General features: G+C 53.6%; 1 protein-coding gene across 2 annotated transcripts in view; it reads left to right on the forward strand.

The window, feature by feature from the left end:
- TULP4 (TUB like protein 4) overlaps positions 1-13697 on the forward strand; it is a gene marked incomplete at both ends in the record, with an annotated part of 95102 nt that overhangs the window by 61298 nt on the left and 20107 nt on the right. For both annotated transcript variants that reach the window (XM_084229063.1, XM_084229064.1), the window contains 3 exons: positions 3200-3380; positions 5760-5894; positions 9186-9352. In XM_084229063.1, coding sequence (XP_084085189.1) covers positions 3200-3380; positions 5760-5894; positions 9186-9352 — 483 coding nt within the window. The remainder of the gene's footprint in view (positions 1-3199; positions 3381-5759; positions 5895-9185; positions 9353-13697) is intronic.

The raw sequence follows: 13697 nt of genomic DNA on the forward strand, positions 1-13697 counted from the left end.
ATCCTCTTCCTACCCTGTTGGGTTTGTAACTTAGTTCAGTTTAAATTACTGATAATAATTGTTATATTTTAAAATATGGAAATGCATCTAACAGTAGTAGTGGAACACACCAAAGTGAAGAGATGATAGATATTAAGTGATACTAAAAACTGTCCTGCAGTGACAGACAGATGGCCAGAGGGCCCATGGCTTCCTACCAGCCTGCTCAGTTCTTGGGCGGGCAGCTGGGGAGCAAGCACTGTCCCCGCCCTCACAGCCACACGGCCTGCAGCCCTCGTTGGAAGCCGCGGGAGAGGCATAAGACAGGGATTTTCATCATCTGCGATCGGTTTATAGTTGTAGGTAGAAGGAAAGGCGTTGCTCATTTGGGAGTAAGCTTGAACAGAGGCCAGTGCTTCAGGCAGGCCTCCTGCCGCACTGCCCTAAGCGGGAAACTTGTGCAGGGGCGGAGCGGAGTTCAGGGTGAGCTTAGTTCTGTGGAGGCCCCAGCCTTCACGCACGATGTCTGCAGGTCTCTCCAGGACCTTGGAGATAAAACTCCCACCATGCCTGCTGGAGGAGAGCCTGGTGTGCCATTGCGGGAAGGAGGGGCTCGTGCGCTGCTCCCGCAGAGGTCCATTCTGGGGGCGTTTGACACGCGGGTGGGTAGTTGACGTGTGGTCCGGAGCTTGGGGGGGTCTTGGGCGGGGAGAGGTGGGAGGGGGCGGGAGGAGCTGGCTGGATGACCAGAGTACATTCGTGACTGACGGGATTGACGGAGCGGGAGGAGAGAGAGCGGGCCGGCCTGGTGGCTGCACCGTGAGGATGGTGCCTTGTGCCTGTGACGTCTTTGGCTCCCCTTAGTCTCATCTTCGTTGGCTGTGATCAGGCACGGGAGAGCTTGTAACCGGAGATCTTTAAAGTCCGATTTCATGTCGCATCAGTGCTCTTCAGTTACCTGCAACACACTGTTCCAGACAGGGTGGCTCACGCCATTGCTGCTGGACAGGTATTGCTGCTTGCGCGAGCGTGGCCCCCCCGGGACCACAGTGCCTGGGACTGCTGGCGGCCCTGCGGGGCTGGCAGTCTGTCCTTTTCTGCGTCTGTGTGACATCGAACATGGGGAGCTCATCCAGTCCTTGGTTCCAGAATAGGATGTATATGTTCTGTTGTCCAGTGTTAGTTCCGCTTTAAAGCGCGGAGGTGTGAGCGTCACCCGGGGCTCCGGTGCATAGGCATTTTCTCCCCGTGACGGCCTGGGGAGCAGGGCGTGAGCAGACATGCTCTGTGTCCCCAGAAGTGTGCCGCCTGGCATGGTCAGTGGGAAGCAGCTGCGGGGCACTGGTCATGGGAGGGTCGGTACCTGGTCAGGAGCTGCTATCTGCTGACCCATAGACCACCATGGGTAGTCTTGGTTAGAAGCCGGAGTCCTAAGTGATGATACCCATGCCCTGGCATCAGAGCACGAAGCTGCCCTTCACCATGCCCTTCAGCAGGTGAGGTGGGGAGCAGGGGGAGCCCCTGCTGCTGGGGGTGTCGCCTGAAGTGTTGGCTTAATGGTGGGCTTGCCCCCATACTTTTTCCCTTTTAAAATATGTAAGTCGAGTCATGTCCGTTGTTTGTTACTGTCGCTTATGAATGCGTTGGACACCTGCCTCCTCCAGGGCTTGAGCCGCTGTGGCCACTGCGGCCGCTGCTCCCTGCACTGCCCCCCACCATCCGTGTCGTGCAAGGTCCTGTGGGCGGTAGATCCTGCTCTCTGTGGACACCCCCACACTCCACTTGGCCCAGAGTGACTTCCCCGGTGTGCCTCATGGCCTAGTCTCTTTTTCCTTAAGGGGGTGAATACTGAGATTCATCAGCCCTGGAAATTCTATGTAGATCATGTTTAAAGGGATATGGGATAAAGCAGTTGATTTACTCTAGAGTAGCTCTAAATTCTGTAAATCCCTTACAAAATAATCTACCTTTACCATCCCATTTTGTCCTAAAGTTGCCTTTTAATTATTACTGACTTTCATGTAGCAATGAATATTTACTGTGTGCATACTGTGCACCCCAAGCTCTGTGAGGAGCCGGGGTACAGCAGCAGGCAGCTTAATGTCAAAGTCTTAAAAGCAGAAAGAGGTGAGGACCTAGAAGGCCGTCGCTGACTCCCTTGTGCAGGCCCCAGCCTGCTCGCCCTCCCGTGTGCTCACCCTGCCTGGCCTGACCCCAGCTGAGGGCTTTGTCTGCTTGCCTGTCCCCTCACAGCTAGTTTCTGCGCCTGTGAAATAGAAATAATTTGTGCCATTGTCTCAATGAGTTGCTTAGGGATAAATAAGTCCCATTCAGAACAGAAGATACTAAGCTTTTAACACGCAACCCGCCACACAAGACAGGAGAGAACATGGAAGCTCCGGGGGCAGAGGGACCCCGCTTCCTGGACCATCCAGGGCTCCTGGTTAGGGACACCCAGCTGGGTGACACCCTACCTGGCAGGGAGACCTCCAGCAGCTGTGAACACTCTTCTGCCCCTCTGATGGAGGGGTCCCCACACCCAGCCTTCCTTGGCCCTGCTGGTCCCTCTGCCTGGCCATGTGCCCTGTGCCTCGGCTGGGGCTTTCTCCTGAGCATCCTCAGCCGGGCCTCGGCCCACCCACGCTCACGCCAGCAGGACAGGCGTTTAACTCACAGGGTTGTTCTGACAGCTGGTGGGGGAAGGCCTGTAGTATAGTGCCCAGCTCAAAGTAAACCTCACTGAAGCTACGAACATCATTAATACATGATAACATTAGCCGGTCATTAACACCATGCTTGTTCTCCGGGAAATAACACGTTTAACGGCTCCAGGAGCCTCTCTTCCAAGTGCAGTTAGATAACACATTTACATAACAGACACATTTTCCCTTTGGTCAAACATACACCTACCTTTTTTTTCCTTCCAAATCTGAGAAATTTTTAATAACCAACCTCTGCTGCTGCTTTCTTCCCCAGAAACAGGAGTGAGCATTCTTCCCTTCTTTACCCTCTGCCTCCAGCCAGAACTCAAAAGCAAGGAAACAAAAACGCCCCAGCAAGGAGGCAGTGGCTGAGTCAGTGTCACTGGGGAAGGCCCGTCCCGCTTTTCGGCATCTCGGGGCTCCCTGCTCCCTGGGTTACGGGCCTGTCCTTCGGCGTTCTCAAGCCCGTTGGGGCGATGTGTTTCCCTTGTCAGTCAAGGGTGCTATCCTGGTTGCAGGTGCTGTTTGGCACGGCCGACGGGCAGGTGATCGTCATGGACTGCCACGGCCGGATGCTGGCCCACGTGCTCTTGCACGAGTCCGCAGGCATCCTCGGCATGTCCTGGAACTACCCCGCCTTCCTGGTGGAGGACAGCAGCGAAAGCGACACCGACTCCGACGACTACTCACCCCCGCAAGGTAGCTCGCTCCGCCAGCGGGACCAGAGGGCATGGGAGGACAGTGACCCCACTTCCAGGAGGAAGGGCAATGCCCCCGAGTCCCCGTGCCCCGCTCCCTCCCTTCCTGGGGGGACTTCTCTAATAGGAGGTGTTGGAGGACCGGCTCATCTCCATTCTTCTTTGACTGTGTTTTCTGTTGGGCCTTTTCCCAAACCCCCAGTCAGGTTGATGAAGCTCCGTTGGCTTCGGTTTTCCGAGCTATAAATGAGACTTATGACCCTTTCCATGTCCCTGGGGTGTTGTGGGGCTTAGCTGCTTAGTGAGAATAAAGAGAGCTGAAGATGAAAAATGCTGTGCTATTAATATAACTTAATATGTGCATTCCAAATCCCTAATGTTATTAAAGCTGCAGCCTTAGTTATGCAAGGAAGGGATTAACTCAGCCCGTGGCGAAGGCGAAGGCCAGGGTGCCCGGCTGGTGTCTGTGCCCCCATCTTCTTTATTTCAGGCAGACACTTCTCTTTCTCAGCTACGAAGGACACCCCCCATAAGCTAAAAGCCTCGCAGCAATATCAGCTTCGATGAGTTGACATCCAAGTTTTTTAACATTTGGACTGATAATGAAGGGTTATTTCAGACTTAGTGGGGATAATTTCAGACTCCTGCCTCCTTCACCCCTTGCAGTGTCTTACCCCCAAAAGGGATCCCCCCAAAGCAGAAGCCTTTGTTGTAAGCACTGGTCACCACCGGGGTCTGTCTGAGCTTGGTGCGGCCCACTTGGAGCCTCAGCCCATCACCAGTGCCTCGCCCCCGCCTTTTTCTTAAAAAGGAAGCTGAATTGTGAAATAGTGACAGGCAGCTGGCTAGGGTGCCGCGTGGCTGCAGTATGGCTGTCCTCGGCCCCATGACCACACTCCAGGCCGTCTGGTTTCTGCCTCTCCTGGACACTGGCACATGCTCACCCTACAGTGGGCCCATTCGGGAAAGATTTAAAACTTCCTCCCCGTGAGCGCCTGCTCCAGTGGTGCCTGGGTGCATGCCTTTTGTCTTCTCCCTCCTTCCCCAGACGAGATACTATCTTCTGCTTCCCAGCAGCATGCACATGCGTATTTGTTTGTTTAAGGAGAAGTCAGTGTTCACCCATGAAAAGAATTCAGAGCCTTGACAGAGTTTCCAGACTGATGAGTCTGGAGAGGGTGTTCTTAGCACTGTCAGGCCATTGGAGAGGTAACGCCCTCCTAGGAAGACCCAGCCTCAAGTGAGGTGTCCGTCATTTCTCCAGCCATGTAGTAAACAGTCAGTGTTTTCAAACGTTGGACATAGCTTACTTTTAAAACAGGACTTTACTAAATGGAATGTAGATTCACCTACCCCCATTCATTACTGGAAGGACTAGGATCCAGAGACCCAGTTTATAAAGCAAATGCAGAGTGAGTCTTAAGAATAGAATTTAGTTCTGGCCGCGCCCGGTTGCCCTCCATGGAAGCAGTAGGGCACGTTGGAGACAGGATTTGCTTTTCAGGTGGGGCAGGGTTTTCCTTGGTGGCCTGGGGAGTTCAAGCACAAGGTAGATACCCCGACGACCTCACGTGAGCACAGGAGGGCATGACTAGCTCCTCTGTGGGCGAAAGGCAGGCCCCGGGGTAGTTGTCCGAGAGGAGCTCGGAGTGGGTATGAAACCTGCAGGAGCCTCCTGATTCTCCCCAGGCCTGTGGGAGAGCCTGACTTCACCCTCTGAAACAATACAAGGCAGAATCTAGAACACGTCCCTCGTGGCTCCTTCCTTGATGCCAGTGAGTGATCTTGGGCTCGGGAAGCAGGCCTCTTCATGGTGGCTGCGTGCGGCGGGTGTAGCGTGGTTCCTCCTGAGCCACATACACCCTCAGCCTTCTCTCCAGATTTGGGGGCTCCTGTGGTAAAAACCAGAGAGAGAGCCAGTGGTGGGCGCTGAGGCTGCTCACTGCCTGTAACCTTCAATGAGAGAGCACTTCGTGTTGGAAAGCAGCTCGTCTCTGTTGGACTAGGATTACGAAAATATTTTCATTCCTCTTCACACCATCTGTCCACGTGATGGGACATTTAAATGATTTACCTGTATACGTCATTATAAACACAGACCACATTAGCGCTCAAGTTAATGCTTTGCACACACATCCTCCACCACACATGAGAGCCCAGGAGTCCCGCCCCGCCCTACCTGCTTCTCCTCCCAGGGTTTTCTGGTCAGCATCTTCTGGGGCCCATGTGGCTCCCGGGTGGTGAGAGGGCTCCTCGTGGGGTGAGGCCCAAGTCAGAACCTGAGCTCAGAGTCAGGGAACTCTGCAGGATTGTGGCCCTGTCGACACGGTGTGGGGTGTGTGCTCGTGGCCCCTTTTTCACGCCACGATTTTGTCTGCAGATGGTCCAGCTGCGTATCCCATCCCGGTGCAGAACATTAAGCCCCTGCTCACCGTCAGCTTCACCTCAGGAGACATCAGCTTGATGAACAACTACGACGACTTGTCTCCCACCGTCATCCGCTCAGGGCTGAAAGGTACAGATGCGGCCGCTGCACCTCGCTGTCTGGCCGGGGGCCACTCCTGCTTGTCAGCACTGCCCTTCGGGGCCAAGTGGAGTCTCTTAACAAAGGTCATTTCCTCTGCTCTGCTTGTCTGACAAGGCTTGTCTTGAGGAGCCCCTGGTAGTCACCCCTTCCCACTGCGATAGGAGTGACCCTCTGGTGTGGGTGTTGGCCCGGGCGTCCACAGGCAGGGCCCGCACGGTCTGCGTGTTAGGGCTGACCGAGGAGCTGAAGTGCAGTCAGGTCCCCCGCGGACGGCGGCCCACTTGCTGCGCCGAGGCATGGCGTGGTCAGTGGCTGGACGTGCGGCTGCCTAGTGGATGGATGCTGCCACCACAAGAGGACGTGGGCACTCGGGCCTTTGTGGGAGTCTGTGCTTGGGGGACTCATACCCCGGGGATCCTGAGGAGCTCTTTGGAGGAATAGTTCTGTTACAGTTTGAACAGAGCTCTCGGTGGGGACTCCCAGGCTGGCGTCAGCCTTCCTGTCACGGGGCCCCTGTGACCCCACTCTGATCTAGTGGGGCCGGACCCCCACAGCCGTCCTTCAGACCAGAGAGTGGGGTCTGGTGCTGCGTGTCCTCCCTGGGTGATCTGGGGAATCAGGTCCATGTGCTTCGTGCTGGCTGTGGCTGGACTACGCCCCCTGCCTGAGGTGCCCCTCCCCGGGCACTTCTGAATTCTATTTTGAGACAGTAGAATGGTTTTAGAAAAGCATTATACTGCTTTGGGGGGGGAGGGTGTGTGCCCCATTTTGCTGCTTGGACTCTGCTAGTCGGGAGCTGCTTGGTCCCCCCCCCCCCCCAAGGGCCGTGAGCCGCAGGGAGGCGCTCCCTCACGCCACCGTGGGCTGTCGGGTGAGTGCGTGGTTTTTCTCTGAGTTCTTTTCTGAGTTGTCTGTCTTTCATGGTGCTGAACGACTGAGATGGTCACTATAAATTCGCCCATTAGAGAAGCGACAACTAAGAGGAAGAACTTTACGTGTCTAGGGCAGGAAACCAGTGACGACGCGGAGGGCCAGTGGGACACAGGGCTCTCGCCGAGGTTGGCAGGTGGAGTCCTCGTGGGGTCTAGAGAGTCTCCTGGGGTCACTTCTGTCTTCTGGGCGCTGGCGGCAGGGCTAGGTGGTCCTCAGTCATGTCCCTTTGTTCCAAGTTGGCCAGGATTTTTTCCTTCTCATCAAAGTTACAGCAAAGCAACACTGAACAAAATGATGTTATTTGAGAACCACTGTGTTTGATTTTCCCTTCATCCGTGCTAATTTGTGAGGACGTTAGCTTCCAGCCCTATGGATTCAGCCTCTGCAATCTCTCACGCACGCCTCTGGCTGGCTTTGGACAGTCCGGGCTTCTTCTTCCTTGCCCGCTCCTGCGTTGTTCTCTCCAGGGCGCGCTGAGAGGACCCCAGGACTGGCGTGGGTGAAACATCACGGGACCCCACACGTGTAGCTGTGCCCATTGATGCCGCCAGGCCCCTGATGCTCAGAACAGGAGACAGCACTTAGGTGTGGGATCACACTCCCTTTGAAAGAGTGACTTGCCTTGTGGGTCACAGCCCACACAGCTTTGTAACTGAAATATAAAGAAATCCCTGAGCGTTTGTGAACGTTCAGACTCATTCTTCCCTCAGACGGACGGCGCTGAGCTGGCGAGCAGACTCCCCTGGAGTGCCCAGACTGGGCTTTGTTCCTCTTCGGGCAATCTCTGAATGGGCGGCGTGTCTAGGTCAGCCCGCAAGGCAATGACCCACTTTTTTTTGGTGGGAAAAACCATCTTGTGACAAAATTCAATGACAGAGCAGTGCCTGTAATCGCTTACCCACTGACCACGCGGGCCAGCGGAGGAGCTGGCACCAGAGTGCTGGCATCCCAGAGTGGCCGTGATGGCCCCGTGCTGGCCAGGCCCTCCCGCTTCAGGTTCCCAGGTGTCTTGAGTTTCCAAAGACACGTCTCACCGTCAGGCTTTTCACCAGAGCATGGGGGACCCCCTGGGCCCCCAAAGCGCACTCAGCTTCCCCTCTCATCTGGTAAAGAAACCTACATACCTGGATATTTCTTTCTTTCTTTGAAGTCATTTTTTATTTTCTGGTTTATGCTTAACCTTAAACCTGCCCCCCGCCCAAAAAAAAAAAAGAAACCCATACATTTTTATTGATACTTTCACTGTTTTACTTGTGGCATTTCTAATTTGGCTTCGTAGCTGCTTCGGCTCAGGCTTCTGCCACATCCATCTCCCTGGTTTCTGTCTGGGCCTAGCTTGAGGAGCAGCTTCGCTTCCTTGGGTCTGGACAGCCAACAGGGACTGCTATCTGCTTTTCATAGGACGTTAAGGACATTGTGACTCAGAATATGCTGGCGTCAACATCAGAGTCAGGTGTGCTCACCCATGGGTGATGGCGCTTGCAGTCACCTGCACCCAATGGCAGCAGCTCTCCAACTCCAGACCCAGCTGGGAAATGCGTCCTCCCTGTGTGAACATCTTCAAATCCCCCTGGCCTCTCTAGGGACCTTGGCATAAGCAGATACAGTTTCAGGGCCATGGGGAGAAAAACTATGTTGTAAATCTTATTAGTATGAATAACTTGTTTTACGAGCAAGAAATAAGCAATTTCTTCACGTTGAGCTTGGATAAACCATTTACTGGTTGTTCTGTGTCAGCACCGCAGCTGGTAGGTGGGCGGAACTCCAACAGCACTGCTCCCACAGAAGAGTTTCTCCTCCAGGCCCCCCAACATCACTCTGTGTTGGACAGAAGTCAGGGCCTCCACATAAGGCATCCCCTCACCTGAGCACTCAGCCCAGCGGCATGCAGAGGTCATGTGAATGTGAACTGAGACTTTGCTCTTGGTTTGCCTTTTACTTCACACATTCGCACATGCTCTGAATCTCATCTGGGGGTGCGTGTGGGAAAAGCTGTGGGAAAAGCAGGTACCATGTCCTTGTAGGTTTATCCCCTTAAAGACCTGTGCTCTCCACCAGCAAGGCCCATCACAGAAGTGCTGCTGCTGGAGAGCGATGGTTAATGTGCCAGCTTTCTGTAATCTGTGGTGTTCACCTGACTGAGTTCTGTTTTGGGGGAACTGCACCCCCAACCCATGTAACAAACCCCTATTTTCAATAGAGTGTGTATTTAGAGAAATAGCTGATGGCCGGTTTCAAAAAACAACCTTTGTTTTTCTCAGCATCTCTCTCTGTTTTGAAACTACCTACGTGGAAGCTGGGAGTGGGTCGCTGCTAGTGCTGACCGTGCTCACTTCTGTGTTTCAGAGGTGGTGGCTCAGTGGTGCACACAGGGCGACCTCCTGGCTGTCGCTGGTGTCGAACGACAGAGCCAGCCTGGTGACCTTCCCAACGGCCCCCTGCTGAAGAGCGCCATGGTCAAGTTCTACAATGTTCGCGGGGAGCACATCTTCACACTGGACACGCTTGTGCAGGTAAGGATGTGTGCAACACAGCTCTGTGTCGGTTTCTCCATGAAACATGCGTGTGTGAGTGATAGACCTCGTGATTGTCTCTGACAGATGGTAGTTTAAATTTTGGGGTACAAACCAGGAGAAGTGAGGGAGACTTTCAACCAAAATACGTTATCCCATTCCCCGGCCCAAGCAGAGCCCCCGGGTGCCATCTTCAGCCTGCAGTGGGAACCACAATGTTTTTGTTATATCAGTAATGTACATCCACATTTCAGCTAAATTGCTGTTCAACAAGAAATCACAAAGCTCAAAGTTTTTTAAGAAAGCATTGACAGGGCCTCCCCTGGTGGCGCAGGTGAGCACAGCGCTGTGAAGCTGTCTACAGCCTCTGCAGTGCCCATTCGATCCTGGCCAGCCAGCGAGGATCCCACATGGTGTGGCAGACCTCTCCTGTCTCCCCGCTGCTCCCCTCAGCAGTGTATTTCATCAGTTTGTCTGTTCTGTTCCCCACTCTGTCTCTGGTGAATCCTCTCACCTTCCTGTGCATCTAGCCTGTACCCCGGTTCTTGTATAAATAAATAAATAAATAAATATAAATAAATGAATGAAAGAAAGAAAGAGGAGAGGAGAGGAGAGAGGAGAAGAGAAAAAATTGACAGGCAGCCCCTTGTTACATGTTTTCATTCCCCAGAAACTGCTGTCCCAGTCATTCCTGGCCTGGGTCAGTCATAGGGATGAAACCCTCAGCTGCAGTGGAGACAGGTCTGGGAGTGAGCTGAGGGTTGGTGGGTGATGACAACCCGGAGATACATCCTAATGCTACCCAGCTCATCAGGGGCAGGTGTGCCAGATTTGGGGAAATTTGTAAGTAGCTGCAGACATTAATTAACTCTGTGTTCTTTTTTTTAATTGTGGTAAAATACACATAAAATTGACCGCTTCACCATTTTAAGTGTACCGCCCAGCAGTGCATGCTGCGCTGCCACGTGAGCAGTCTCCAGCCCTCAGCCGGCGGAGCCGCATCCTCTCCACAGCCTTACCCCACCCCCCTAGCCTCACCACCCCCAGCCTCCTTCTCCTGCTGTTTCTGAATCTGACTCCTTTGCCCACTTCATGCAAGTGCTATGGTGCAATGCTGTTTTTCAGTGACTGGCTTGTTTCACCTACCCCAGGCTTTTAAGATTCACCCACGGTGTGGTCTGTGCCAGTTCCCTGCCTTGTTGAGGGTGATGTGATGCCAGTCCACATGTCGACCACATCCGCTTGCCCACCTCCTGCCGTGGACACTTGGCTGTGCCCCCTGTGCTGTCGTGAATGGTGCTGCTACGTGTGGGGGTGTGCTTGGCGCCCCCGGAGACCTTGCTTTCAAATTCTTCTGGATAGATAACCAGAAGGGGGGCCTCCCCGGTGGCGCAGCAGTTGAGCGCTGGGTTGCGAAGCTGCCCGCGGCCTCTGCGGCTCCAGTTCAATCCCCGGCTGCTCCCCGGCCACCGGAGGAGGGTCCCACATGGCGCGCAGACCTCTCCTGCCGCCCGCTGCTCCCCTCAGCAGTGTCCTTCGGTCCTTCTGCCTGCTCTGCTCCCCGCTCTGGCTCTGGTGAATTCTCTCACCCTCCCGCGCTTCTGACTGTACCCAGTGCATGTATAGACAAAACAAACAAACAAATAAATAACATGCCTCTATTAAAAAAAATAATAATAACCAGAAGGGGACTCTCGACCCCAGTGTTTGTGCTGCCTTAGTGTCCCCACAGCAGCTGCACATTTCACATCCCCCCAGCAGTGCAAGGCCCCAGCCTCTCCACGTGCCTGCCACATTTGCCGTTTTCTGAACTTTGGATAGACAACCTCTTCACAGTGGGAGGTGGAGTCTTGTGGTTTTGATCTGTTTCCCTGGGGAAACAGTGATGCTGAGCAGCTCTTCACGGGCTCATTGGCCATCTGCATATCTTCTTTGGAGAAATACCGATTCCAGACCCTTGCCATGGTTTTAAGTGGGTTTTCTTTTGTTGTTGAGTTGTATACATGTTTGGCAGTATGGGCTCTTGGACAATTAAGCACGTAGGTCTGTTCAAGCGTGTTGTCCGGCAGATGTTTTGGGGCGGCTGGTCCTGCACGCTGAGGGCTGGTTATGGGAATGTGACAAAAAACTGCAGTGAAGGCCCAGTTCCAGTGGAAGCCGGACGGTGTGAAGGTAGAGTGAGCATCTGCAAGCCGAGCCTTCTCTCCACCCCTCAGAGGTGGAAGTACCTAGGCTGTCCAGTGAGAATTGGGAAGGTGGAATGTAGCAGAAAGGCAGCTGGAGGAGTTCAGGGGCTCACCAAGCATGCTGTGGGGTGGACAGTGTGGAATCTGGGTGCACAGGAGCTTTGTGACGGAGGCTGGGAGGGGCACAGTTGTACTAAGGTGGGTTCAGGAGGAAGTGTTGGAAACAGGATGCAAAATGTGGTCTGATGGACTGGTCAGCTCCCTGTTTTAGCGGTGATATAGTTGTGAGTGTTGAGGTAGCACCGGGAAGAGCTAGAGGGCAGTACAGCTGAGGCCTTAGTCTGAGTCTGGGGTGTGTGTCACAGGTGAACAGAGATTTCAGCATCTTGCAGATGGGGCTTGAAGGACAGATCCCTAGTGTGAAATCATGGCCCTGCAACCAAGCGTTCGCTGGGTGCTCGGTGAAGCGGGTTGGCAAATGGACAGTTGTCAGCACAGACTTCTTGAGTGCTTTTTGTTGATGGTTTCAGCAGTAGGCCTCGGACCCCTCTCAGCCAGGTCTCACACTAACTTCCCGTCCTGGCCTCACTGAAGACCGGGGTGGGGCAGCTAGTTTTCAGTTCTGCTTAGTGAGACTTGTATGTCAGTCTTTGTGACTTGAGTGCTGGAGCTCACCCCATGTGCACTTGGCGTGCCCCACGTTCAGCAGCAGTCTCTCTGGGGGCGCCCTTGCCTGACACTGCCGTGCCAGGAAGGCACGGGGCAGGTTCTCAAGGGATCCGGGCAGAGGGGCAAAGGAGAGTCCTGGAGCCCTCAGTGGCTTTTTCAGGCTTTTAATGATCTTTCTATGGCACTTGTTGTGCAGCAGCCAGGCTCAGGGCAGGCAGTGGGGCTGGGGGGCCAGGAGGCTGGCAGGTGAATCTTGCCAGCACCCTGTGAATATAGCCCCTGGTGAATCTTGACTCTCTCTGGACTCTCTGGTGCCGTCTTGTGGTTCTGCCGCTCGTAGCCGTTGTCTCCACCACACCATCTCCCCACCCCCCCCCCACCTCCCCACCTCACCCCAGCCCTCCGCCTTGTGACGCGGCCCTAATATGCTCAGCCTCCAGGCCCAGGTGTGCCCACTCACACACACCCATACCACACTCCAGGTGTCCACTATCAGTCTTGCCTGCCTCGAGCCCACACTCCCAAGTGCCTCCTGCATTCAAAGCTGCAGGTGATAGCCACAGAGGCCAGCGGCACAAAAGCCTGAGTATCTTCATTTACCCTCCTCTCCCTGGGCCCCGGCTGTGCCTGGTAGTTCTGCTTTGCCTTTTCTAGCCCCCTGTCCTGTTTTCCTGATGTCACACACCTCGTGTCCTTCATGTTCCTGGTCCTCACTTGGCCGAGAATGCAGCAGAGGTGCGAGGGTCTTAACCATCACAAAAGTTATCGCCTGAAACTAACTCAGACCCGAACTTAAACTGTTTGGAGTTCTGGGGTGAGAGAGAGGCTTGGCTCATCTTCCTTTGTTGAAAAATCGTCTATGGCATCTCGGCATTTTAATAAATCTTTGGATCTCTGTTTCACTTGAGGGTCTGTTTCAGCCATTTAAAAAATTGCCTCAATAATATGAAGTTAAGTGATGATGCCATTAAAAATCAGATACAATATTAGTATGTAGCACTGGCATAACTCTTATCCATGCTGATCTCAGGCCACATGTTCTCCGTGCTACGCAGTTCAAGGCATCCAGAGACAGGGACATTTTTATAGCAGGAAGGAAGTTAGGCGATTTATTGGGCTGTTTATAAAAAGAACTAAATGCAGTTTAGATTGGATAATTTATCTCCCAGTTAATTAGATTGTAGGTTATTGCGTACGAAGCCGTTGCCCAGCACGAAGTTGCAGCAGCTGTGACTTCAAAATTGATTCTCCTGATTTACTCCTAGCAGCAATGCCTGTGGCTGAGACGCTTATAAGCAAATATACTCTCATTTATTTTCCTTTCCTTGTTGTGCTTTAAAGCCCTATGATTTATCTCCCCCGCTGTTATCTTGACCACCTGTGTGGAATTACAGGTCTTTGTGCGGTCACGCCACTGACTGAAGTTTGTAGGCCTCAGTAATTTGGGCCTAGATTTTTTTTTTCTTTTTTTCTGTGGGCTGGTTTTATTT

The sequence above is a fragment of the Talpa europaea genome (assembly GCF_964194135.1).
Source record: "Talpa europaea genome assembly, chromosome: 2".
NCBI classification, from domain to species: domain Eukaryota; kingdom Metazoa; phylum Chordata; class Mammalia; order Eulipotyphla; family Talpidae; genus Talpa; species Talpa europaea.